At 33.7% G+C, this 27926-nt stretch overlaps 2 protein-coding genes across 2 annotated transcripts; both read left to right on the top strand.

The window, feature by feature from the left end:
* LOC104890449 (hypothetical protein) lies at window positions 1–867 on the top strand. The gene has a single exon (XM_010675947.4). It carries the CDS (start codon window positions 142–144, stop codon window positions 571–573), a length of 432 nt encoding a protein of 143 aa, XP_010674249.1. The 5' UTR covers window positions 1–141; the 3' UTR covers window positions 574–867.
* A 24068-nt stretch (window positions 868–24935) lies between these two features.
* On the top strand, window positions 24936–26986 carry LOC104890450 (ammonium transporter 1 member 2). The gene has a single exon (XM_010675948.4). It carries the CDS (start codon window positions 25159–25161, stop codon window positions 26662–26664), a length of 1506 nt encoding a protein of 501 aa, XP_010674250.1. The 5' UTR covers window positions 24936–25158; the 3' UTR covers window positions 26665–26986.
* The last annotated feature ends 940 nt before the right edge of the window (window positions 26987–27926 follow it).

Here is a 27926-nt window from a genome sequence, read left to right as displayed (position 1 = left end):
AAACAACCACCAACTAAACACATCACATAATTAATTCCCCACCCCTTAAAAACTACCTCAACACATGAAAACTCCTATTTAAAAACCCATAAAAACCCACATCTTCCCCACACCCCAAAACTCTCAACTCCCCCAAAAAAAATGTCAGCCCAATTCATCGAAAAACACCGTGAAGGTGCAGAAATATACACAGGTGCACAAATTTGCAAGCAAAAATCATTAGAACTTTTATTAGAGATCAACATGCCAAATGGTCTTCTTCCAATGGATGACTTTGAAGAAGTTGGGTATAATCGGTCAACCGGGTTCGTATGGTTAACCCAAAAAAAACCGGTTCAACACAAGTTCACCAAGATAGGGAAACAAGTATCTTATGATACTCATGTTACTGCTTTTGTTGAGAATCAAAGGATGAAAAAACTTCATGGTGTTAAAGCTAAAGAACTTTTGATTTGGATTTCACTTAATGAAATTTACATTGATGATCCTGCTTCTGGTAAAATTACCTTTGGTACTCCTACTGGTATTTCACGTTCTTACCCGATTTCTGCTTTTGAAGAGGAGAAGAAATGAACATAATATGTACATCATCAGCTAGTAACGTTACGCCCACGCAACGACACCATTTATCTAAAATCCTGGATCCGCCCCTGAACATGATCATAAGTTGCTAGCTGTTTAACAGAGGATGTTTAGATGTGATCTTATATGTTGTTTTCAAGTTAAAAGAGTAATTGTATGTTTTTATGTTTTTGACTTTTACTAATTTATGTGATCAGATTGTCAATCAGAACATTAGTAGTTCTATGTTTGGCTATAAGGGCCATTTCGTTGAATAAGATATATGAAATCTACGATTGTATTGGATGTTTGATGACTGAAATTGCATATTTAGCCTTTACGATATACACGAATTTATAGTCTATGGAATGAATTTTTCCTATAATCGGAAATTTTAAAAAATTTCATTAATGATCAAAGATGTGAGATAAATGAAAACGGTGTATGAACAAATAGATAAATTTAATCCACCTAAAATGGAAATAGGGGAGTTAGGAGTTACTTAGGAATAGATTGTTTTATAAATTAGGATTAGTAACATACTATTTGTTATTTACTTATTCTTCCTCCACTTCCGGTAGTAGCATGTTCTGAAAGCATGCAATTGCAATATTTTCTTATTCGTTTCAACCATCTCTTGGACGATTTAAGTCTTGTAATTTTGGAGAGGAGAAACTGAACTAAATATAAATAAACTGTGAGAAAGCTGAACATAATAAAATGTTTGAACTAAATTGAATTGAACGGTAAGAAAAATTGAATTGAACTAAAAATAGTCGGAAAAAAACAAGGGCATGATCTTTTCGGCATAAAACAGAACTGAACTGAATTGAACTGAAATGAATGATGATATGTGAGAGTAAAAGTATTGTCAAGAGTTGAACTGAATTGAACTGAAATAAGATGGGGAGAACATACCCCAAATCTATACATCTAACAATTAACCAATCGCCTCATAAAAAGATATTAGATGATATTTGTGGAGAAGCACTTTTTGAAGGATGAGGAGGACCATGAGGTGTCAAAGATATGAATCAGAATGGACAGTTTAGTAATCAATTGTATCATAAATAGTTCATTTTTGCACCACCAAGGCCCTATTTATTTCATCTTAAAAGTTCTACTCCCTCCGTCCCATAATATAGTGCTTGTTTCTTTTTTCACGGTCTCCAAAACGTAACTTTGACCTTTAATATCTTCAATTCCTTATTAATAAAAAATATAAAAAGTTGATATTATGAAACTATACAGTGAGACGAATCTAACAAGATCCTATATGAATATGTTTTTTTATATATACAAATGAGAATATTCGGTCAAAGATTTTAAAGTTTGACCACCAAAAATGAAATAGGCACTATATTATGGGACGGAGGGAGTATTAATTAAAAACCAATTTTCACAAGTAGACTATTTTTATTGAAAATTATTAAAATGCGGTGTTTATGAGTATATTAGACAAGCAAAACTTAATTTAGTTAGTTTAGCATTTATCTTGAAAGTTATACATATACTTCACATTAAAACAATAACTAACAACAACAACCATACTTCTTTATGTGCCAAAAAATAGAAGTAATAAATACGATATGACAACAATAACATCAATAATAGATAGTATTTCATACTATTTTTTTTCTTTTTCATTGTTACACTTTGACATTTTTCACTATTTGTAATTGCACTTTGATCTTCATTTGTGATTTATACGTGAACAAAAACATAGTCATGTAGGATCCTGTTAGATTCGTCTTAGTATGTATTTTATTAATATGTACATTTTATAATTTTTACAAATAACAAAACTAGAGATGTATATCCTCAAAGTTTTACATTGGCATGCGTGAAAAGTATAAATGTAACAATTAAAATAAACGGAGGGAGTCTACCACATGAGATTTCAACTACCTTATTTATAAAAATATATAAATACTTCCTCTATTTTTTTCTAGTTGCACTGTTTGCTTTTTCACGTTTATCGAGACACTTCTTTGAGTATTAATTTCTCTACTTGTGTATAAGTATAGTTTTAAAAAGATTGATATTTGGAATCTATGCTTTTATACGAATTTAACAAGACCCCGCTTAACTATATGTTTTCTTATATAATGATGTGGAATAGCTTCACAAAGTTGGAAGATAAACTATGTTAAGAGGCAAATAGCATAATTAAAAAAAAAAAGTATATCATATTAGTTGAATCTGGTAAAACTTAGAGGGTGTTTGGTATAGAAAAATTTGATGTAGGAAACGAATTCAAATAAGCATTTCCATTTCTAATTATTTGGTACGAGTGTTAAGTAACAAATACTGTTTCGGGAGGGATTCACGATCCTTTCATTTATTACCCTTATCAAACTAGTGCAAACAAATAATGTATATCACTCCTAATTGGTACCAAAATAGAATTTGGTAACTGCCAAATCATTGTAAGTACCAAAATAGAATTTGGTAACCACCATATCATTGTAAGTGCCAAAATGTATTAAATATACACAAATTATTATAATAGGTGGTCTAATTTTAACATAAAATTAGACAAATTCAAATTTATATTCTCCTAACAAACTTATTCCATCTAATGCTAATCCAACAATATCCATACGCATCCCACACCAGCCTAGTCGTATCTTCTCTTCTCCTTCCTTTGTTTCCCTTTCAATCTTGAACTATATCGAATAACTTTTTAAAAAAACTCGATCATTCTACTGAATGGATTAAATTAAACTCTTTGCTAAATGAGTTAAACTAAGGGGGCGTTTGGTTGGAGGGTTTCAAGAAAGGAAAAGGGAATTGAGTTCCTTGTTTCCCTTTGTGAGTGTTTGATTAGTGTGTTTTTTCGAACCCTTTACCCTTTTTTCTTATTAGGATTACCCTCCTTACCCTTAGATTGATTCCCCACCACCCCCCAAGGTTTGGGATTACCCCATATCCCTCTACCATAAAATTATTATTATTATTATTATTATTATTATTATTTTATTTTATTTATTTGTATTTTTATTTTTATTTTAATTATTATTATTATTTTATTATTATTATTATTTTATTTTTATTATTTTTATTATTAATATTTATTATTATTATTAATATTATTATTATCATTATGATTATTATTTAATAATATTAATTATTTATTATTATTAATATTACTATTTATTATTTATTTATTATTTATTTATTAGTTATTATATTATTTATTTATTTTTTTATTTATGATTATTATTTAATAATAATTATTATTATTATTTATTATTATCATATATTATTATTATAATTTATTGTTACAATTATTTATTATTATTATATATTATTATTATTTATTTATTTAATATTATTTTTATTATTATTATAATAATTTTTATTTTAAATAATTATTTATTATTATTACTATTATTATATATTATTATTACTATTATTATTTATTATTATTACTATTATTATTATTTATTATTATTATTATTATTTATTATTATTTATTATTATTTAAAAACTATTATTATAAATATTATTTTTATAATATTAATCATTATTTATTATTATTTGTTATTATTATTATAATAATAATAATTTTCCATTTTCTTTGATGTTCATAACCAAACAACATTTTTAATCAAAGGGAAACCATTTCCATTCCTCTTGTAACCCTTTCTCATACCCTTTCCCTTTCCTCTCAACGAACCAAACGCCCCTTAAATGAATTAAACTAGCCAGTAAATAAATTCGACAATATGATGAGTGATGACTGAATGGATAATGGTTTAATTTACTTAGGGATGATATACTTTTTGCTAGATGTTTACAAACATCTAACATGCATCTATGTGGCAGCATATAAGTAGCACACATGTCACGATATTATTTGTCCAAAACAAATTACTTTTTGCAATTTTTACACTTGTATATCTTTAAAAATATATTTTATTAAAAAATAAAAAATATACCAATATTCATAGATTTTTATTCTCTACAAATAGATATCCATTTTGATATAATTTCATCATATTTTTATTTTACTCTTCTCTATCTCTTATTTAGATATGTAAAAAAAAATACGAACACTATTTGTTTATACACGAACACTATTTTTTAGTTGCATAAACACTAGTTATAGTTACACGAACACTAGTTGAGTAGTTATAGTAGCATGACCGCTATATATTAGCATCGGAATTTTCGAGATCACTTTTTTGTTTAACAGACATTATCCAATTTTCGAGATCACTTTTTTGTTTAACAGACAGTGTCCAATTTTCGAGATCACTTTTTTGTTTGACTGACAACTTTTTTTCCATATATATTGACAATTTTTTACCCCATTAAATATTAGTAAACATCTAGCAAAAAGAGGTTTATCATTTGTCTTTCCCCCTTAAGAAGAATCAATGCGTGGATGGTGGACTAGAGACCACCTTCCTCTACGTGGTCCTGTTTCAAAACGCATCATTTTTGTGATTTTATGTAGTTTTTTTTTTCTCAAATCTTATATGTATGTATATATTCTTTTAAAATCCATGTAGTGTTTTTTGTTTGATACATTTCTCTTGCTTTTATGTTCTAATTCATTTGTGTTTTTAATAATTTATTGTTTTACAAGTATTATACACACATATTCTTTTTGGGTACAAGTATTGTGCACCCAAAAAGAACATACCATTTATATAATAGAACACGAACTTTTTTCAACAACTTTTTTACTTTGAAAAAGAACACGCGACTTAAAATTAAAGAACATGTAAATTTATATTTATAAAAAGAACATAGGTTATAGTGAAAAGAACATATAGTAAATGAACATATACGCTTAAAGTAAAAGAACATATACCTTTTAAATTTAAATTTGTAAAAAAAACTTTAGTTGCATAATTTAAGGAAACAAATAACAACAATTTTTTTGAAATTATAAATACTAAAAATGCTAAAACGACGTAGTTTAGAACAGGGTGCACCATGCTCTACATACACTTGAGTCCATGTACTTATTTGCGCTTAAGAATGTCCTTCCGCCACGAATAAAGCGTATTATTTTTTTTTTTTTTTGAAGGGACGAATAAAGCGTACTAAGTTTGTTTCTCAATTCTCATCGGTTTTGGTCCGCGGATGGGTGGGCTAGCCCGGCTAACACTGATAATCAGTTATGATAATGGGCCTTAAAACTTCCAACTTGTTTGAGCTAATTAAGTGGATTGCCAGATTAAGTATTAACTTAATTAAGCTAATCAGTACATTGGGCTAACTGTTGAAAAACGAAACATATTTAACTCGTATGTGATAGGATCATAGGACTAGCTAAATGAAGGGGTGGATCACTTATGCTCTTGTTTGGTTGGGTGTAAAACGCTTTGAGTATAAGATGATTTTCATGAAATACAATTTACAATGAAAAATATAATTACAAAATTAGTTTTCTGTTGTTGTTTTTTTTTTTTTTTTGATTGGGAAATTTAGTCAGCCCAAGGACTAACCCCTACAAGGCTACTAGCCTTGTAGAAACTACCAGCACATTTTTTTTTTTTTTTTTTTTTGACAGGGAAACATAGCTTTTATTATAACATAGCATCAGCAATTACAGCATGGTGTGCTTCACTAGGCACCTCTTCCATCCACACCATCATCTCATTATAATTCTTACTAATCTTAGCCAAAATATGAGCAACCCCATTCCCTCCCCTACATACATGAGAGAAAAGACAAGATCTACAAGCTCGTGCTAGTTTAAGAATGTCAGACACAATTCTCCCAAAGCTAGTATTCTCACAATAGGCCTTCCTTAAATGAGAAGAGAGCTTAATGTTATCAGTTTCCAGGACCACCTTACTAAATCCCGCCTCCATCGCTATCTGGAGAACGGCGCGCTGCCATTGCCTCGACCTCATCCACCCTATAGTCTCCTTCCCATTTCTCGCACGTTGAGAGCAGCACATCCCCCATTATCACGCACAATACCTCCCAGCCCCACCAAATGCTCGCCAAAAAGAGCCGCATCTGTATTAATTTTTACCCAACCAGAATCAGGAGGCTTCCAAATCTTCACAAGGCTCCTCGTCTCGTTGTTTTCCTGATTCACAGCTTCATTCGCTTTCTCCCATTCACCCACAAAATTTACAGCTTTGTTAACAGTGGTCATGCTATTGATCTTTTGTTGGTTAAACGTCCACGCATTTCTTCGCAACCAAATCCCCCATAGCAAACTCCAGAACAAGCTCCACCATAGTGAGTCCTTAAAGACCTTCGACAGACTCAGGCACCACTCCATAAAATTCCCTATTCTCACACCACTGCTATCAATCCGTAAAGGTGAGACCCTCCATATCATTGCAGCCTCCTCACACATAACCAAAGCATGCATCACCGATTCTTCTTCAACACCACACATAGGACACACACAATCAGCACACATCTTCCTCTTCATGAGATTTACTCGAACTGGGATACTGTCATGCAAAGCTTTCCACCCAAAGGTTTGGATTTTTGGCGCTACTTTAGCTTTCCATATGTTCTCCCAGATTTCCATCCCCTGGTTAATTGAACTTGATGATTTCCCAGCTCTACTGATTTTTAACTGAGTGTAGTAGGCACTCTTAACCGAGAAGAAGCCGTCTTTCGTTAAGGCCCAAGCCCACGAATCCTCCTCCGGATACATAGCCAAGGGGATACGTTGAATTTCATCTCGTTCCCAGCTTGAAACAATGGAATTCAACAGCGTAGATTTCCATCTCCCTTCCTCAATAAGCTCAGCAACAGTTTTTGGAAGCTCCTCCTGAGAGCTCCTGCTCGAAAATAATTTAAACTTAGGCAATCTCGGGATCCAGGGATCCTTCCAGACATCAATTGATTGACCCCCTCCGACAACCTTGATCGCCCCCTGCTCAATGATTTCTCTTACAGAAAGAATAGAACGCCATGTGTAACTAGCCATTGAACTCAATTTTGCTTCCATAAAAGACACATTTGGGAAATATTTATTCTTCAGCGTTCTTGCCATCAGCGAATTAGCATTTGTCATGACCCTCCAGGCTTGTTTGGCTAAAAGAGCCCGGTTAAAAAATTTGAGATTTCTCATTCCTAGGCCACCCTCTTTTTTCGAAGCATATAGCCTTTCCCAAGCAATCCATGCAGTTCTCCTTTCATTCCCACGTTGTCCCCAATAAAAGTTACGACACAGTCGTTCCATCTCATTAAGAATACTCACAGGAATTGTGAAGCATTGCATAGAGTAAGTAGGAATGGCTTGTGCTACCGCTTTTATAAGTACTTCCCTTCCAGCCTGAGAAAGAAAACCCTCTTTCCACCCTTTCAGCTTCTTCATGATCCTCTCTTGAATACTTTGAAAAATTTGTTTCTTAGAACTACCAATGTAAGTTGGGAGTCCGAGATACTTGTCATGTTCGTCAACAGCCTTAAAATTCAACTTCATCTGAAGCAATTCTTTCTTTTGTGGCTCAATATTTCGGCTAAACGAGACTTCCGATTTTTCCATATTCAATTTTTGACCCGAAGCAGCTTCATAGATAGAAAAGATATCCAACACTTTCTCCACTTCTACATCATTTGCTTTTATAAATAACAGACTATCATCAGCAAAAAACAAATGTGATATGGGCTCCACTTTCTTCCCAATTTTAACACCATGAATCTCTTTTTTAACTTCTGCATCCCTAAGCAAAACCGATAATCCTTCTGCACACATAATAAACAAAAACGGAGATAGAGGGTCACCTTGTCTGAGACCACGAGAGGGTAGAAATTTTCTCGACGGTTGCCCATTTAGCAGGATCGAGAAAGAGGCCGTACTAACACATCTCATTGTCGCATCAATGTAATTCCTCGGAAACCCCATTTTATCCATCATTGCCTCCAAAAAACACCATTCCACCCTATCATAAGCTTTACTCATATCAAGCTTAAGCCCCAAAAACCCATCTTTTCCAGTTTTCTTCTTTCTCAAGTAGTGAAAGCACTCGTAGGCCACCAAGATATTGTCTGTAATTAACCGTCCCGGAACAAAACCACTCTGGGACTCATGAATGATGTGAGGGAGAACTTTCTTCAATCTATTTGCAAGAACTTTTGATGCTAGTTTATAGATCACATTACATAAGCTAATGGGTCTATAATCCCCCGGGGTCTCACATTGCTTTTTTTTCGGGATTAGCGCAATGTAAGTATGATTAATTGAGCTCATTTCACCCTCAGCATTCAAAAGGTCCTTCACCTTTTTTATCACATCTTCCCCAACAATACTCCACGATTTTTGATAAAATAACGCACACATGCCATCTGGGCCCGGAGCTTTTGTCGGATGCATTTGAAACAAAGCCTCATATATTTCTTCCCCTGTATATGGCGCTCCCAACATCTCACTCATTTCAGAAGTTACTTTTTGCTGCACTTTGCTAATAATAGGATCCACTTCCACCTGTTGACAAGAAGTAAACAATGTCTCAAAATGATCAACAAAAATTTCAGCCACCTGCTCCTCGTCTTCATATTTATTTCCTGCACCATCAAAGACAAAAGCTATAGTATTACGCTCCGCCCTTTGCTTCGCCTTAGCGTGAAAGAAACTCGTATTTTTGTCCCCATTTTTTAACCAATCTTGTCTACTCCGTTGTCGCCAAAACAACTCCTCCCTAGCTTCCAACTCATCCATCCGAACATCAATTGCTTTCATTTTTTCAATAACTTCATGACTTTGAGGCTCCAACATCAATTGACTCATTTGACTCGTAAGGTCTCGCATCACTTGGGCTGAGTTTCCAAATGTTCTTCTACTCCATGAGCTGAGCTTCGCGGCAGTACGAGACAAATTGGCACTCACGTCTTCTCCTCGTCTCCAAGCTTCAATTATAATCTCCATACATTTTTCATCTCGTAGCCACATTTCCTCGAACCTGTACAGCTTCTTTCTTCTCTTCTTCTCCAAACTACCCACACACTCCTTCACACTCACCACCAGTGGAAGATGATCAGACTTTCGTTTCTCCAGGTGGCAAACCGAAGATCCCCCAAATCTTTCTTTCCACGCAGAAGTGGCCACAAACCGGTCTAATCTTTCTTGAAGATTATCAGCTCCTCCCCTATTATTAGACCATGTAAACGGATACCCAATATAACCCAGGTCTTCGAATTTACAAAAATCCATGGCTTGACGCAGAATTTCCGCTTCTTCGTACTTAAAATCACCCCCTCCCTGTTTCTCTGCCGACCATAGCATTAAGTTCAAATCCCCACCACACAGCCACGCCTCAGTCTCATCTTGATAGAGCAATCTCATCAGCTCACCCCAGCATAATGCTAAGGAAATACCCCAGCATAATGCTGGGATAAGGATCGAACCTCTGACCTCATAGATCAGAGGGGAGTGCTCTACCACATGAGCTAGCTCCTCATCCTTTAGTTTTCTGTTGTTTGGTTTCATGTAAGAAAAAGTGATGAAACAAAAGGAAAATAACAGGAAAAGTAAGGAGTTAGTGAGAGAGATAAGAAAAATAGTTTTCCCTTCATTTTGAAGGGAAAATGGTTTTTAATCATTGAGAAAGCGATTTTACTTCTAGGGAAAAACAATGTCAAATTTAAAATAGATGAAAACAGTTGTCCAAAAAAATGTTTTACGCCCTACAAACGGGGCCTAAAACTCCGTATGATTAATATTTTAATATGATAGATATGATGTAGATAGTTTTGTTATGTTCGTTAAAACAAGTAATTTTTTTTTGTGTCAATTGAAAAATTCTCCGAAAAATTTAAATCGTGTAAAGAAAATTATAAAATAGAGGAAGTACAACTTTATGAATAAATTGACAAATATCATGATATGTTTTTTATAAAAAAAATTATATAGTTTATTTATCTTTTTCATTAAGAATCTAGACATTATTTACAATTAGAGAGAATTATTTAAATTATTCTCATATATATAAGAAAAAAATATAATCATATATTAGGGTCTGCTTGTTTGATTTGTTTGAATGAGTACATGATTAATGTTCAATCGTTATAACTTTTACTAATATACAATGAAAGATATTTAAAGTCAAAGAAGTACATTCGAAAATGTGCATAATCAAAATAGGAAATAAAAAAATATAGAATATCTCATAGTTTGACAAACTACCTCAATGTAATGAAATTTCTTATTTTATTTATTTTAGATTCCATGTCGTGAAAAATTAAAACGACCACAATTCTAACAAAACCCATAGCAAAAATCTTATGTTACAAAACTATAAAACCAAAACCTAAGGGTCCGTTCGGTATTAATGTGGTTTTCTGTTTTTTGGTTTTTTATTTATTTTCAAAGTCATATTATATGTTCTATAATGAATAAAAAATTAGTCAAATTTATTGGGAACATGATGATTTTGAAAACTGACAACTGAAAAGTGAAAACCACTTTTTCTGATTTTCAGTTTTTGGTTTTTAGTTTTTAAAAAAAAAAACTGAAAACTGAAAACAAAAAACGCTAATGAACGAAGCCTAAATTAGACAAAATTATGAATCCAAACTAAAAATAAAAGGAGGGGCTTACGAATCGTATCACCAAAAATAGTGGATGGCACTCATGGCAGGCCCTAGATGAAGAATAAGGGTTAGGATTTTTACAGAGAGGAGACAAGATTCAATAAAAATGAGAAAAGTTAAGGATTTGTAATCTTTTTTAGAAATCGAACGGTTTGAATTGAACATGATTTTATGGTCGCCCGTGACCCTTGCTTGCTGAAGGCATCTTTGGGCAATCACTCATTCTTAAAACCTTAAAACTAGCATTATTAAGACCAAAAAGTCGGGCGCCGCCGAAAAAGGGAGAAAGCTCTCTATTTCCAATTCTCCTATAGCTAGATTAAAAAATTGCAAATATCCATTATGTTTTTCCTTTTATTACTTACAACCTTTTTTTGTCATCTTTAATTAATAATACTTTATGAATGAACATTTTTAGCATTAATGTTAGTATCTTTAATCGGAGTCCCAATAATTATTTTTCTCCCAAGTACAATATATAGTCATTTTACATAATTCACTCCCATCAAGTTGAAACTCAATTTTCCGTCAAAAAAAAAAAAGTCGAAACTCAACTAAAACTTAAAAGATGACATTCAAACACAAAAATAAAAAATAAATTAAGTGAACATCCAAACATCAATTTTATATCGTCCTTGCCCCATTTTTTGATCAATTAAGGGGGCGTTTGGTTCATATAATGGTATGGGTTTGGAATCAGGAATGAAACCAAGGTGGTATGGGTTTGGAACTTGATACTTAATACCTTGTGTTTGGTTTCAGTTAGGAATGAAAAATCTTCTTTTATTTGATACCTAGAGATGAGGTATGAGCCATACCCACCTCCCCCCATGGATTTCTAAACCCCATACCTTATGGGTTTGAGGTATGGGTTTAAAATTTAAAAATAAGTTAAACAAACACTAGGTATGAGTTTTGTTCATTCCAAACCCATACCTCATACCTAAAACTAGTGAACCAAACACCCCCTAAGAGTAAAGAAGGTAGAGCGATGTTTCCTTGTGCTCTATGATTATTTAGCTCTTAATTAAGTTTAGATATATTCGAGCTTTAATTATTTTTTCCATGCATAGGAGTTTTTTTATTCAAATTATAAATCAATTTAATTTTTAAACTTTGAGAAGAAAAATGTAAAATAAACGCTGATTAGGTCCAATAAGTACTAATAAGTTTAATTCAGATAAGTTCAAGTGATTAGAACAAATTCATACTAATTGATCAAACAAATAAATGAATACTTTTAAAGATTATACGTCATAAAAACAAATCAAACATATTTTTTAATAGGTAAGAATAAATCTTCCAGACTGCCCTAGCACAGTGCCCCCACCCATAGGCCATTACAAGCCATACACCCCTCCCCCCCCCCTCTTAAATCCCAAGCAAATGCTTGGCATAGGAATTGAACCCTAAAACTTTGCTAAGAAAGATGGAAAAGCTAACCACTTGAGCCAACCCCAATTTCTTAACAAATTAAACATAGTAAGTACTACCTCCGTTTCCTAAAGATATTCCTTGTTGATGTTCCTACAGATACCAAGGAAGATCCATTGTGTGGGGTGTGAGATGGGTAAAGTAGGAGAGACAAAAAAGGTTAATATAAATAAACAAATAAAAAGGGGGTTAAAGTAGGAGAGAGAAAAGGAGTAAAATTGAATTAATAATATTTTCGTGGACCATATAATAGGGACATGAGAGGGTAAAAAGGGGGAAAAAATTTCAAATAAGGAATAAAGTAAAAGAGGGAAGATCTTTTAGAAACGGACTTAAACGAAAAGAGGGGAGATCTTTAAGAAACAGAGGTAGTATTAAGTAGTTGATATCGGTGGTAGTTGTTTTAGCTAGGATGGTGTTGGTTTCTGGAGTGATGGTGGTGTTGTTCCCACTTCCTACCCCTTGGCTGCACTCTTTCATAATTGATTTAATTACACGCCCTCTCATTTCATTAATCTTCGTTAAGAAATTTTGTCTAGAAAAGCGTTTTTAAAAAAGTGCAACATCTATTTTGTTATGGAGGAAGTATTTATTATATGATTGGGTAGTTTTTATTTCTAGGGTTTGGAAATCCATGTTTATATGTTATGAATCTTGATTGATGTTATTGATGTTTTGATTTGTTATTGGTATCTCTAGTTGATTAGTGTTTTTATTGTTAATCTTGGAACTTAGAATTGAAAGATCGACTTTTCAGGCTTACCTACAATTAGCTTGCAAATCTAGTTATGTTAGCAGTCGTACTTCATATGCTGACTTGATAGCGTTAAGATCTAAGTCACCTAATCGTAGGATTAACTTGTGCTCTACATATCTGATTAATTAAATTATTGATGATGTTTTGATAGATTTTGAATTATAAACATGGAGAATCATTGCCCTAGATCCTTTTAGTTTGTTTTTCATATTTTATTACTTTAGAACCTTAAATCTCAACTCTGTGACCTTGTTTAGTTTCTCCATTTCTTAGAAGCTAGCTTAATACGGCCATCTCTCTGTGGATTCGACTCTACTATACCCTACTACATCAAATAACGACTAAAAAGCCGGAGGTTTTCTTCAGCGCTAGATCTACTCAATTATTGTGGTTTTGCTATATTAGAATTATGTTTATTTCAATTTGTTATGTATTTGTTAGTTTTTTTCGTTATTATAGATACTGTATGATTTCAAACCAATCAACGATTTTTCATTTTAAAATAAGAAAAAAGTAGTACAGTAGTTGCCCCTCAAAAAGGTTGCACAGTCGTTGACAAAATGTTTAAACAACAAACGTATGATATAATTTGTTGTTATACTTTTAGCAATAACAACATCGGTTGCACAACTATTATTTTCAATAAACACAAATGAATACTAATTATCTATATTCAACTATCTATATTCTGGCGAATCTTATGACGATGTTTCTACTTCTTATTGGCGAATTGCATTTTTTTTTAACTACTACATCGCACTGTCATCGAATCATTATAAGGTAATCGCTAGATCTAAATTAGTGAAGTCGTGTTACAACTTGAAGCCGCATGGGTTGATGACGCACAACAAAACCCATAATTTAAATAATTTTGGAAGTTTATATATTCATCAAATACCATCTTAAATTATAAGAATACACAATATTAACAAAGACAGAATCTCGACTAATTAATGGTACTATATTTTCCTTATAATAAATCAACAAGACGCATGCATGTACCGTTGCTAGTGATGTAAGCTAACCTTAAACCTTTCGGGGAGGTATTATTTGATGATTATGTTTGCATTATCAAAGATGAAAGCGAAATCATTGTATGAAAAGAAGGTTATGGCTGAAACGCTTCATGATATGAATGTGACCAAAGGAGATAGATATTGTGGTGAACTGGTAACCACGTACATTGTGGTGTTCAATTTGTTTCATCATTGATTAAAGTACCTGTTAGGAAATAGGGTATTGTAGTTTGATTAATGCGGAACAAAATCAATGAAATAATAAAGGTGAGAAAACAATAAAAATGAACAAATAAAAAACACAAGGATTTATGTGGTTCAGTCAAAATAGACCTATGTCCACATGTGGGGGAGTCGAGAGCTTCTTCACTATGATAGAGAAAAACACAAAGAATAATTACAAGGAGTCCTAAGACTGCTAGAGGCGACACGGGTTCAAATCTTGTTGCAAACTAATTTCAAAATTATCAGAAAAAAAAAAATGCTAGAGGCTAAAATTTTGTGTGTTAATGAACACCAAGAGGGTCCTTTTATAACACAACGAAACCCTAATAAACACTAGAATATACTCCGTACGAAATTCGAAAAAAATCGTGCATTTTGCGTCAAAATCCCCGTCGCCCGATCAGGTGGTCATCAAATTCAAACTAGCTGATGTATCGGTCCCAATCGGGATTTGTAAACTCGATCGTAGTTTGTTAAGGGCGCACGATCGGGTGGATGACGCCCGACCCGATCGGACGATATTCCAATTCGACAATGCTTCGTAAAACAGCCATAACTTTTTCGTTTCTCAGCGAAATTGGGCATATGACATGTCTTTCGAAAGCATTTTGAACAAGATATCACCACCAATTTGAATTACATCAAAACCATTTGTAGATTGAGAGATATGTGCAATCAAAGTCAGCTTTATGCCATTTTCATAAGATCTCAAATCACAAATAATGCTACCTATATATGTAACATGTATGACCATAAAAGTTAAAACATCGAGTATTTTTTTTTTGGTATGCTTCGTGTTCGTTGTTGAAGGCAATATAATCTATATGAGCTGATTCTATAGAGTCCGTTTTTGGAGAGACGGTCCCACGTTAGTCTTAACGTGAGACCGTTGATGTCATGCTGACATCACACGCATGCATCAAACCAGCAGTAGAATTAGTTAAGCGCTTGCACTCATTAGTTATGCTAGCCTTAAATTGCTTATGGGTGAATTAGTTAAGCGATGAAGTACATTAGTTAAGCGCTGAAGTATATATATATTAGTTATATCATAAAAATCATATTATAATGCATTTTATTGGCCATAATTTCAGTATCGTGCATAAATAATTCTCTCTTTCTTGAATAACTTCGCACCAATTCTCTCTTTGTTGAATAACTATCGCATTTTTGCATTAGTTATGCCAACCTCAAATAACCAATGCAAAAACAATATTTACTAATGCACACAATAGATAAAACTAATGACCTTAAAATCATAACTACTGACCGCCCATACTATCAACCCTGAAACTATAATTGTTAACCAAATATCAAAACTATAACCATAAAACCATGCATCATTGTTACTCATGAAATTAATAAATAATTATTCATATGCTACAATTATAATCTTTCAGTTAGTTTATAGACTAAAACTATTAGCCATAAATCCGAAACTAAAAACCAAGAGTCATAACTAATGTAAAAAAACAATAATAACCAAATACCAAAATATCATAACTATTTATCAGAAAACATTAACTAATAGCCAGAATCACAACTATCAACCATAAAATCACAATTATTAACCTCAATTAATGACTAATAACCTAAAAATCATAACTATTTATCCGAAATTCATAACTATTAAGCAAAAGCTAATTGTGAATCAGAAAACCATAACTAAGAGCCAAAAAATATGTAACTAATTATTAAAATTCCTTAACTAATTGGAAAATTATGACTATAACTTGAAAATGACAAAATCAACCCCTTGAGAAATATGTAACTAATTATTAAAATTCCTTAACTAAATCCAATCCCCATTGAGAAACTTTTAACACCTAGTTTCTTCTCTCACCCGTCCCCATATCTTTTGGCCACCGTCCACAACCTTTAATACCGGAAGAACAATCTCACCTACCAATAGGAACCTCCACCTGATCACCTACAACAACGTGAACCCTGCGTCACATCATCAACATGTCCAAAACCACATATCTTAGCAACCCACGAATCTTGAATGAACTACAAATGCTATCTACCAAGTTACCAACGCCCCATCACCAATTCACCATCGCAAACCATAGCCATGTTCCCCCTCAAATCAGGCGTCGTTGAGAAGACGCGCAACATTTTGACGTCCAACATTTTGTAACCACATCATCATCATCATCATCTAAAACGCCAGTGCATTCTCAATTTTCTCACTAACACAAACAAAAAATCATGGCGATTTTTGCAAATGCATCACTAGCTTGAACTTTCTTCTTCTTTTCGCGAAGATTTTGGTCTTCTCTCTCCATTCGCTCTTTTGTTTTTTTCCTGTATCTGGTTAGTTCTTTCTTTTGACACCAACTTTTTCTCGGTCTCTTATTTTCTTCTCCAAATTTTGATGTCATGCTAATTTATTTTGCAGTAGAATTAATGATTCATGAAATTATTATGCAATTTTGATGACTTTTAGGTGGTGCTAGCTCAAGAAAACAGTCGGTTGTTTTCGCAAGTTCTATTTCGTCTTCAATCTTTCTCTTTTTCTCCGATTCTGCCATTGTTGGTTCCAAGTGACTCCATTTTCTCTCTCTTAAGTTTCTTCAATGGCAACTTTGATGAAAAGAATAATTGACGAACTTCTAGAAATACTAATCGATGTTGTTGTTGTTCCTCAGATATTGTTAGAAAGAGAAAACTTCCATAATTCGAGAGGATGGTGGAGGAATTGAAAGCGAGGGTTGGGGATTGGAGGAAAAAGGGACTCGTCTTACATTAGTATTAACGTGAGACGGTTTTTTATAAGACTTTGCGCATTCTATGATACTTTATGTTATATGTGACTTGTTTATAAAGGAAATAAATAAATATATATATATATATATATATATATATATATATATATATATATATATATATATATATATATATATATATATATATAGGGATAGGATCCACTGAAAACTAACTTTAAGTTGAAAACTCAAAATCGAATTAACTTTTTGCTCATTTTGCAGATTTTTGTTTATTTTAAGAAACTTTTTCTCATTTTAGCAAACTTTCGCCCATTTTACGAAATTTTGCTCATTTTACGAACTTTTTTCGTTTTATGTATTTCGCTCATTTTAAGAAACTTTTGCTCATTTTACAATTTTTTACTCATTTTATTTTTTTTGCTCATCTTATTTTTTGCTCATTTTAAGAATTTTTTGCTAATTTTATCATTTTGCTCATTTTCATAGACTTTTTGCTCATTTTATGTTGCAGTTTTCAGTTTTCAGCATAAGGGAGTGTTTTCACGTGATCCTATTCCTATACAAAACAAGCTCGGGTTAATGGGTTATTTTCTTTTCTTTAAAAGACATAAGTATTTATGAATATTTTCTTCATAAATTGGTAAATTCTTTTATTTTATAGATTCAATCTGCCTACGTCTGACTGAATTACTATTAAAATAAAAAATCTTAAATGGACCCTGTGCACACTAATATAGCGTGCACCGGGTTGGTAATTCTTATTAACTTCATATAGCAGTTTTTTAAGAGATATAGTGAACTTATATACAATATAGTGCATTTTATTAACGGAAAACATATAGTGAATTTATATGCAATACACTGGAGGGTTTATTTTTAATGTTTTAACATGCATGACATGTAGGTTATGTAGTATATATAGTAACACATGTTTTATTTAACATATAGAAAGATATAGTTTCTGCATGATATAGTGTGTGTCTGAATGATATAGTAAATTTTTGGATGATATAGTGAGTGTCTGAATGATATAGTGGATTGTTAAAAAATGACGTGGTTTCAGCATGATATAATATCTTCCTGAATTATATAGTGAGTTTCTGAATGATATAGTAGGTTTCTAAATGATATAATGGATTGTTTACAAATGATGTATTAGTTTATGTATGGTGTAGTAAATTTCCGTATAATATAGTGGGATTTTGCATGATATAGTGGTTTCTAAATGATATACTTCCTCCTTTTTTTTTTACTTGTAACACTTTCCTAAAAGGAAAATAATTAATTAATTATTTGCAACACTTTCTACTTTTGTTTTTCCTTTCTATCTATCTCTCTCCAATCACACGGGACCCTCTCTTTTTTCTTCTCTTCCTCTTTTCCTCTCTCCTACCCAAATTTTACATTGGAGTTAATGAAAAAAAAAATTACAAGTAAAAAAAATGGAGAAAATAATAGATTGTTCAAAAATAATACGTACTCTTGGCGAATACTTATATTTACTTGAACTTGGTCCACGCAAGTCAGGTTGCCGAGTTATTAGAGGGAAATTATACTGTACAAAAGTTGTTGTTAGTTAGATAGATGCTGATGAAAGATAGCACAAGTTGTGTTCTCTATCTTTTTCATCTACAAAATTGTATTCAACTAATTTTTGGAATATGAGAAGTTTAATTAGATAAGGAACTAAAAAGGTACTTATAACTTCTCTTTTTAAACCTTAGATAGTCGAAAATTTCTTTTTTTTTTTATAACCTAAATGGCTAGATGGTAAAATGCCCAATTTTATGATATAGCTAAGATCTTACAATTCTAAATGGTCGTTGTAGTTTTGAGGTTGATTTTCTTGTTTGATTGATTATATACATGTGTTCACAATAATTTTCTTTGCACCCAAACTGATTTTATCAAACAAGAACTAATTATATTTGACAAAAAAAACCAACTATATCTCTATTATATAAATCAGGGGAATTATGGTGTCTCCTTATGAACCAATTTTTTTGTCCTTCGCTAGCTAAATATATAATTGCATATTTAGATTTTTCACAATTATATACTTTCCTAATTTAAAGATGGTGTGTATTGGTGTCTCCTTAAAATTCCAATAATAAACTAAATAAGTATTAACAAGATAACTTGATTATAAGACTTTAATCTGACTATAAGACTTTATATCTAAATGTTCATCATAATTTGTAAACACTTTGTAGATTACATTAGTTTGTACAACAGTAATTATAAATTACACTTTCAAAATCATATTTAAATAAAATTTAAGAACAAACCAAGCAATCGATGCACGCGTAGCGTACATAGAAGGCTAGTATATCATATAAAAACTAACTATATTTGAAAATTGATTATATCATATAAAAATCTATACTAATATATTAAAAGACGTGTGTAAACGAGAAACGGACAAACGGTGCCACGTGGTGCTCTTCCTAAGGGAGTTTTACTCCATGTAATCCACAACAATTAAAAAAATTAGAAATTGCATAGTATAGGGTTTGATCCCGAGACCTCAAGACCAAATACTAAAGTCTTAACCACTAGACCAAATAACATTTAGTGTTATCACCTTAAATTATAATATTAATAAATGAAAATTTTTCTTACCCGGGGTGTAGCGCGGGCATAATAACTAGTTGATATATAAAAGGTGACTATTTTATAAAAAAAAAACTGACTATGTCAAGTGAAACGTGTTTATATTATATGATTTTCAGTGCACGATAAGTTATTGTAAATCCGATACATTTAATTTTATTTTATTTCACTGAGTATACTTTTAAAAAATAAGTGTCAGATATCTGGACCTCCAGAAGTCAAATGGAATCATAATTACGGGACTCGGGAAAAAGAAAAGTATTAGATACTCTTATAAATTTGAGGAAAGCGTATAATTTTCAGAACAAGACTTAAGTGCTTAATCTGCGATATTATTGTTGAAAGAAAGTTCTTGACATATATTATTGTACTCAAATTTGACTTTACTGCTCATATCGTCATAAGTGGATGTCATTTTTGTATGTCCTCTTTAGTTTAAAGAAAAGGGAAAGGTATATGTTACTTCAATTGAAAAATCACACACTAAATATTTCATTTATATACAGTCACCATTTAATAAAAGCAAACATAAGACTTTTGATTGGTCCAAAAGTACTACAAAAGTGATAAACGTCGTATATAGTTTTGTTTATTTTGTTCGGGGGTGTAAATTAGCTAAACATTCTTTTAGAAGAAAAAGATTTGGTATGCTAACTATGCGATTAAATGCGCTACTTTTAGGACATCAAATAGAATCTATTAATGATCCCACCCCTTCCTCAACAAGATTATCGAACCCGTACTAGGAATGATAATGAATATGTCATGTTCACAAACAGTTCGAGATCGGCTCATTCAAAGCTCAGTTTGTGGTGGCTCTGTTCGGATTCGAATTCGGCTTGAAACTTTAACGAGTAGCTAGGCAAAGCTCATGAACGAGTACGATTATACCTTTATATAGAAAACTAATATATTTATATAAATATATACATATATATTAATCTAGATAGCACATAATAATAAATTAATAGTTTTATTGTCTAAAAGAAAACTTATAATGTCAAATATTAAGAAAAGGAAAAACAAAGAAGAAAAAATGTAAAAACTAGGGGTAATAAAGAGTCAAGCCTATTCGTGAACAGTTCGAGCTCGACTCGTTTAACATTTGGCGAAGCTCGGCTCGAAAAAAGTTCGGCTCGTTAAGCTTCAAGCTCTACTTAAACTCAAATAAACTTAAACAAACACAAGCCGAGCAGACCACAGTTCGGGTTCGACTCGATCAATAAGCAGCCCTGACCCCTACCACCTGAGAGGGAAATATATGAAAGCAATAACCATTAATCTGTTTCAATTATGCTTTATTTTTCGTCTTATGATTGAGTTTAATACTAAATATAAGCTAAACTCGTGTCATCTAAGAACTAATATAGTCAAACTTGGCTCATTTGTCAACCGAGCTAAGTTCATAAACAAAAAAAATTTAAACTCTTTCAATACAGTGAGCTCATAATCCATGTATAGATGAGTTCCATCCTTTATACATTGCTTAATCTAATTGTGTTTAAGCTAGCTATAATGTTTCATATATGGAAGGAAATTTTGAGTACTTTCTCTGTTCTTTTTCTATTGCAATAATTCCTACTTTAGTTAGTTTCACATTTATTGCAACAATTCCACTTTTGATTAAAGAAAACAACTTTTTTCTTTTTGATAATTTGCATGAATTTTATTATCAATGAAGAGGAATAAAAAACCTCACAAAACATCAAAGTATTGCCAAGTAGGCAGAGATACTGAATCCATACAGATTAAGGTCAACACTTATAGTGTCGAATGAGAAGACTCATAGCCAAGCCACAAAATCATCTTCTCTTGACAGACCCTTCTTTGCCAAGGCATCTGCAACGAAATTTGAACTTCTTCCTTTATGAATAATGGATACATCAAGCCAAAGCTTCCTCACATTGCGGATGAGATTCGGCTGGAAATTCAAGTTCCATGGACCCCATTATCTTCGTTGCACCATCTAACTACATTTGCGGAATCGGATTCTATGATCAAGCAGGATACTTTTAAGCGGTCGGATCTCAAGGATATTTGAATGGCCCTGAATATTGCAATGATTTCTGCAGAATTCATTTCGATTGGTGGAATTGGGCATGAGAACACACACATGAAAATACTTGAGAGTTTCGTAACACTCTGTCAATGGCCGATCTTGATTGTTCTGAATTAACCGACACATCTACATTCCACTTAAAAGAAGAGGAGACCATCTGACCTGGTTTTCCAAATGGATCGAAGCAACATTGAGCTTGCTTGAAATATTCCTGTCAAGACACAAAGGGTGATGAATGATTTCATCAGCCGAATAAGGAAAAGGGTCTCCCCAACCCTTGATCCACCAACTGAGACGTGTTAGAATAAGGTGTTGGAGTTGGGGGATTGAACATGATTTGTTACAGAAAATCCTTGAATTTCGCTCTTTCCATATCGACCATATAATAATTTAGAACATGGCACACTAACCTTTTTGAGGAAAGGGGTTTTCCCCGGATTTTGCCACTGAAAGAAAGCATCATAGAGTCGATTGGGGAAGACCCAACTTATGCCCCATATATCTATCCACCAACTCCAGATTTCACGAGAAAAACCGCAATGCAATAACAAATGGTCTGAGTATTCGATATGAGGTTGGCAAAAAACACAGTTTGCATCGTTCATAGGAATGACATTCATTCGCCTTTGAATTAATTCTCCCAAGTAGAGGAAGCCAAGTGAAAACTTCAATTCGAGGAGGGATGAGACCACGCCATATCCTCTTCATATTTATAGGGCAAGAGGCTGCAATTGGGTGAGTTTTTGTGAGCTCCATTGTGGTGGGCCTTACGGAAAACTCACCAGTTTTGGTAGGGGGCCAAACAAACGAGTCATTGACATCAATGGATAGACACACGTTTTTTAGTATAAATTGAAGGGATGAAAATTCCTCTTTGTCACGGGGCCTTAAGGCCCGCGTCCATGAGAAGGTCCATGACCACCTGGATTCAATCCAAAATCCAAAAGAAGATATGCTAGCATGGGGTAGTGAGCAGATAGAAAATAGTCGCGGACATACCTTTTTTAAAGGTTCGGGACCAACCCAATAATCATGCCAGAATAAGGCCATTATTCCATTCCCAATTTTTCTCTAAATTTTCGTTTGCAGCATGACTCGGGCTTCTGGGTGTTTTAAAAGACTTGCGCAAAATTGATCGCCATGGGCCCCCATGTTTAGGGACCAATAATTCCTAGATTTGGAACAGAGGCGAGTAACTAACCATAATTTTCGTTTACCACCATTCTCCTTAGAGCATTTGGTTCCATTGAAAACCTCCAAGCCCATTTGAGAAGAAGGCCCAAGTGCCTAAAAAACAAACTGCCACAGCCTAGTCCCCCTAACATTTTCAGGAGCTCCAAAATTTGTCATGAGACTAGGGCCATTTATGCTTTCCCAGGGCTTCCACTCCATAAAAATTGCCTTTGAAGCTTATTGATTATTTCCACCACACCCATCGAAATTGAGAAGATCGACATATAATACAAAGGGAGCTAGAGATTGATGCTTTGATTAGTGTTAAACGGCCGACAATTGAGAGAAACCTCCCTTTCCATGATGCTAACTTTTTTCAATGCGAGTGATGATTGGATTCCATGCATCAATCCTTGAAATATTCCCACCAATGGGAAGGCCAAGATATGTAAATGGAAAGGAGCCCACTTTACACAAAAGAGAGTTGGCTTTATTCTTTAACCAAAGGTCATCAACATGAATTCCAGGGAGCGAACTCTTATGAAAATTTTACCTTGAAATCGGATGCTAGATGAAAGAGGATTAGAACCTTTTCGATGTTGAGAAGATATTCCATGTTTGGGGGACAGAAAATTATAGTATCATCAGCATATTGAAGATGGGAAATCTTCATACCACCTCTAGAGATTTCGACACCCCCATAGTCCATTTGTCGTGACTTTCTGGATGATCAGACTAAGAGATTCACCCACCAAATTGAAGAGAAAAGGGGATAATGGATCACCCTGGCGAAGCCCCCGATGAAGTTTAAAAGGAATAGTTGGTGACCCATTAATGAGAATAAAGGCAACCACACTTCTTACACATGATCGCCAAGGGGGGGGGGGGAGCCCATTTGTGATAGCACCCACTCCAAAAAGTCCCAAGAGACACTATCAAAAGCTTTATGGAAATCAATGAGTTCTCTAGCAACCAAAGCTCCATCCAACATTTTACGACCTGCAAAGAAAGCAACTTAATTGGCAATATTGTCCTTACTTTATCTTACTAAATCATCATTAATTATTCACTTTGCCTTATAAAGTTGATTTTACTTTATTAAGGATTTATATATTTCCTACTTTAGTTAAATTAAAGGGGTAACTTTTATCTAAATTACCCACCTTTTTAATTCCTTAAAAATCGTGCCCAAACGGCCATTGTTACAATAAAAAAAAGAACGGAGGAAGTGTTATTTAAGTCCTTTGTAATTTTGTTGTTCTCACTTTTCTTTTAGAATGTTTTTTTGGTTGTCCTAATTGTATATTCTCCTACAAAAACAACCCATTTAATTCAAACGACCCCACTAGTAAGTACTAACTCACATTTGTTGGTAACTCAGCAAAATCGAAATGGAAAAGAAAACAAAGTAATTACTATATTTTAAAGGTTATTTTTTTTGTTCATTTGCTAATTTGGAACCTTTTTTTTTAGTACATTTTGCTCATTCGAATTATTTCAAATGAGCAATGAGCAAAATAATAGCTTTAGGTGTACTATGCTCACGGCATAGTTGAGTATATGATAAAATTCGTAATAAATTTCACATGAAAATTCTACCAAACACTGCAAATATTTTCAAATGAAACTAAATGATGAGTTTACGTAAGATTTACTATTAGTATGCATTTTTTCTTGATGGGGGGATTACTATATTCTTGAAATTCTTCAGATACTTCCATGTTCATTAGTTCATACCCAATCACCCTCCCCCAAAAACAAAACTACAACCACATAAATAAACAAAGAATTTCTGATTTCTCCATTAATACAATATATCAATACATACTTACAAGTTGCCAACTTTGAAAAAAAAAAAGCTTTTTTTCCCCCTTAGCTAACCACAAAAAAACAGAGACCAGAATTATAAAGTTTGTAGAATAATTTATTCACACACTTGACTTCTCAATTCTCACAATTACAACGACAACTTCCTTTATATATACGCCCATATCTTCAATCATACTTAACTGCTTATACATCATCCTTAACACTTCTCATTTCCCCCTATCTTAATCTCCGCCAACAATGTCGTGCGACGCAGCGGAGCTCGTCCCTCTCCTCGGCGGCACGGCCAATGCAAGTGCTGCCGCTTCTTACCTATGCGACCGCTTTACAACGGTCGCATATGCCGTAGATAACACATATTTGTTGTTCTCGGCTTATTTAGTGTTTGCCATGCAACTTGGTTTTGCAATGTTATGTGCGGGCTCAGTTCGGGCTAAGAATACTATGAACATTATGCTTACTAATGTACTTGATGCTGCTGCTGGTTCGCTTTCTTACTACCTCTTTGGCTTTGCCCTTGCCTTTGGAGCTCCTTCTAATGGCTTTGTTGGCCGTCATTTCTTTGGTCTTAGGGACATCCCGTCGTCTTCGGACAACGGGAATTTTGACTATAGTTTTTTCTTATATCAATGGGCTTTCGCGATCGCGGCCGCTGGTATTACCAGCGGCTCGATCGCGGAGCGAACCCAGTTTGTGGCGTATCTTATATACTCCACTTTTTTGACCGGGTTCGTTTACCCGATTGTTTCACATTGGTTTTGGTCTGTGGATGGGTGGGCCAGCCCGACCCGAAATGGTGATTTGTTATTCGGGTCGGGGGTGATTGACTTTGCTGGGTCGGGTGTGGTTCATATGGTTGGTGGGGTGGCGGGCCTATGGGGAGCCTACATTGAGGGCCCGAGGATTGGTCGATTTGACCGCTCGGGCCGCTCTGTGATTCTAAGAGGGCATAGTGGTTCATTGGTTGTACTTGGAACTTTCTTGCTTTGGTTTGGTTGGTATGGGTTTAACCCGGGTTCATTTTTGACTATTGTTAAGGCATATGGGTCTCCCGGAGGATTTTATGGTCAATGGAGTGGGGTAGCAAGGACAGCTGTCACGACTACATTGGCTGGATCAACCGCGGCTTTGACTACCTTATTTGGAAAGAGGTTAATGGTGGGGCATTGGAATGTAATTGATGTATGTAATGGGCTTTTAGGTGGGTTTGCAGCTATTACTGCTGGGTGTTCAGTAGTTGAGCCTTGGGCTGCTATTGTTTGTGGGTTTGTAGCTGCTTGGGTTTTGATGGGCTTAAACAAGGTGGCTGAGAAGGTCAAGTATGATGACCCACTTGAAGCGGCCCAATTACACGCGGGTTGTGGTATGTGGGGATTGCTCTTTACAGGCCTATTCGCAACCAACCGGTACGTCGGAGAGGTTTATGGGCCGAATCGGCCCTATGGATTATTCATGGGTGGCGGAGGAAGACTACTCGCGGCTCAAGTGATCCAAATTCTTGTTATATTTGGGTGGGTCACGGCCACTATGGCTCCTCTTTTTCTAATTCTTAAAAAGCTCAAACTCTTAAGAATTTCAAGCGAGCATGAGATGGCGGGTATGGATATGACCAGGCATGGTGGGTTTGCTTATGTATACCATGATGAAGATGACCCGTCGCAAAAATCATCCTTCATGATGAGGAGGGTGGAGCCTAGTAGTGTCACGCCTAGTCCTAACCCATCTTACTGGGGCACAAATGTGTGATCGTGTAAATGATATATGTCCTCAAAATTTTGCATTGACATGCGTGAAAAGTGGATAGATTAGCTTGGACACCTTAGTATTCAGCTTTACCATTTTTTTTTTTTGCTCCCATATATATGATTCCTAACACTACTCTTATGTAATGGATAAGTGTGTATATATATATGTGTGATCTAGTGCTGAAAAAACTGTAATTCTCCAGCCATCATGATTTGCATGTGTCATATTGTACCAACCAACAGAAATGATGCTCTTCTATTCCTTGTAGCTAAACCTAAAAGGCTAGTTTCATTCCATATTGAATAAGAGAAGAGTTGCTAAACTGAGAATGATATTATTTTTCTTCTTGGCAAGTAAGATATGATCAGCATTAAAGTCTTTGTTTCAATCACATTAATAGCAATTTCAAATATGGTGGGAATTTTTAACTTCGATACCATGATAATTACTCCCACCGTTTCATTTAAATCTACACATTTACACTTTTCATGCATGTCAATGCAAAACTTTGATGATATATATCATTAGTTTTGTATTTGTAAAAATTATAAAAAGTACATATGTTTTTATTCACGTATAAATCACAAACGAAGGTCAAAGTGCAATTTGTGAATAGTGTAAAATATCAAAGTGTAACAATTAAAATGAAACGGAGGGAGTAACACATTAGATTTATTGAAAAATCTAACAATCTTACAACCAAACTTACATGTAATTCTCTTACAAACAACTTCTGTCATTTCCTTTATAGTAACTCCATATACCAAGACATAGAAACTACCAAAACTTATAAATAACTCCATATATCTTTAGCTGGGCATGTGACTTGAATACATTTCTAAGCCTAGTAGCTGATTTTCAAATACTAATATGAAGTATAAAAATATTAAGAGGAAGAAGATAGGGTAAGGAATATTTTAGTTTCTGTAACTTGGACCGTCCAATTTCATTGGAAGACAACCACTCAATCTCTAAATGTCAAGATAATAAAACACTGTATTCCAAAACGTGAGAACAGTGTGCAGAGAATCTTATGTAGAATTGATCGATGTCCAGAATAATTCCTTAGTTTATCCATTTGAGTAAAAGTCACTTTAGCAAAGTAATTCTCTCTTTGTTTTTCAATATAAATCAAGTAATATATCATTTAAAACCATCATTCTTTGTCTAACTAATAATGACTAGCATGAAGATACTCACACTTGAGTTGGAACTTCCATCCATAGCCCCCAGATACATGGAAGGAAGATCAAACCCGAGTT

Source organism: Beta vulgaris, chromosome 4 (genome assembly GCF_026745355.1).
Source record: "Beta vulgaris subsp. vulgaris cultivar EL10 chromosome 4, EL10.2, whole genome shotgun sequence".
In the NCBI taxonomy this organism is placed as follows: domain Eukaryota; kingdom Viridiplantae; phylum Streptophyta; class Magnoliopsida; order Caryophyllales; family Amaranthaceae; genus Beta; species Beta vulgaris.
Note: the sequence above shows the minus strand (reverse complement) of the source record. Positions and strands in the feature narration are given on the sequence as shown.

Coding starts and splice junctions, on each gene's coding strand:
- LOC104890449 (XM_010675947.4), top strand. CDS start 142: ATGTCAGCCCAATTCATCGAAAAACACCGTGAAGGTGCAGAAATATAC.
- LOC104890450 (XM_010675948.4), top strand. CDS start 25,159: ATGTCGTGCGACGCAGCGGAGCTCGTCCCTCTCCTCGGCGGCACGGCC.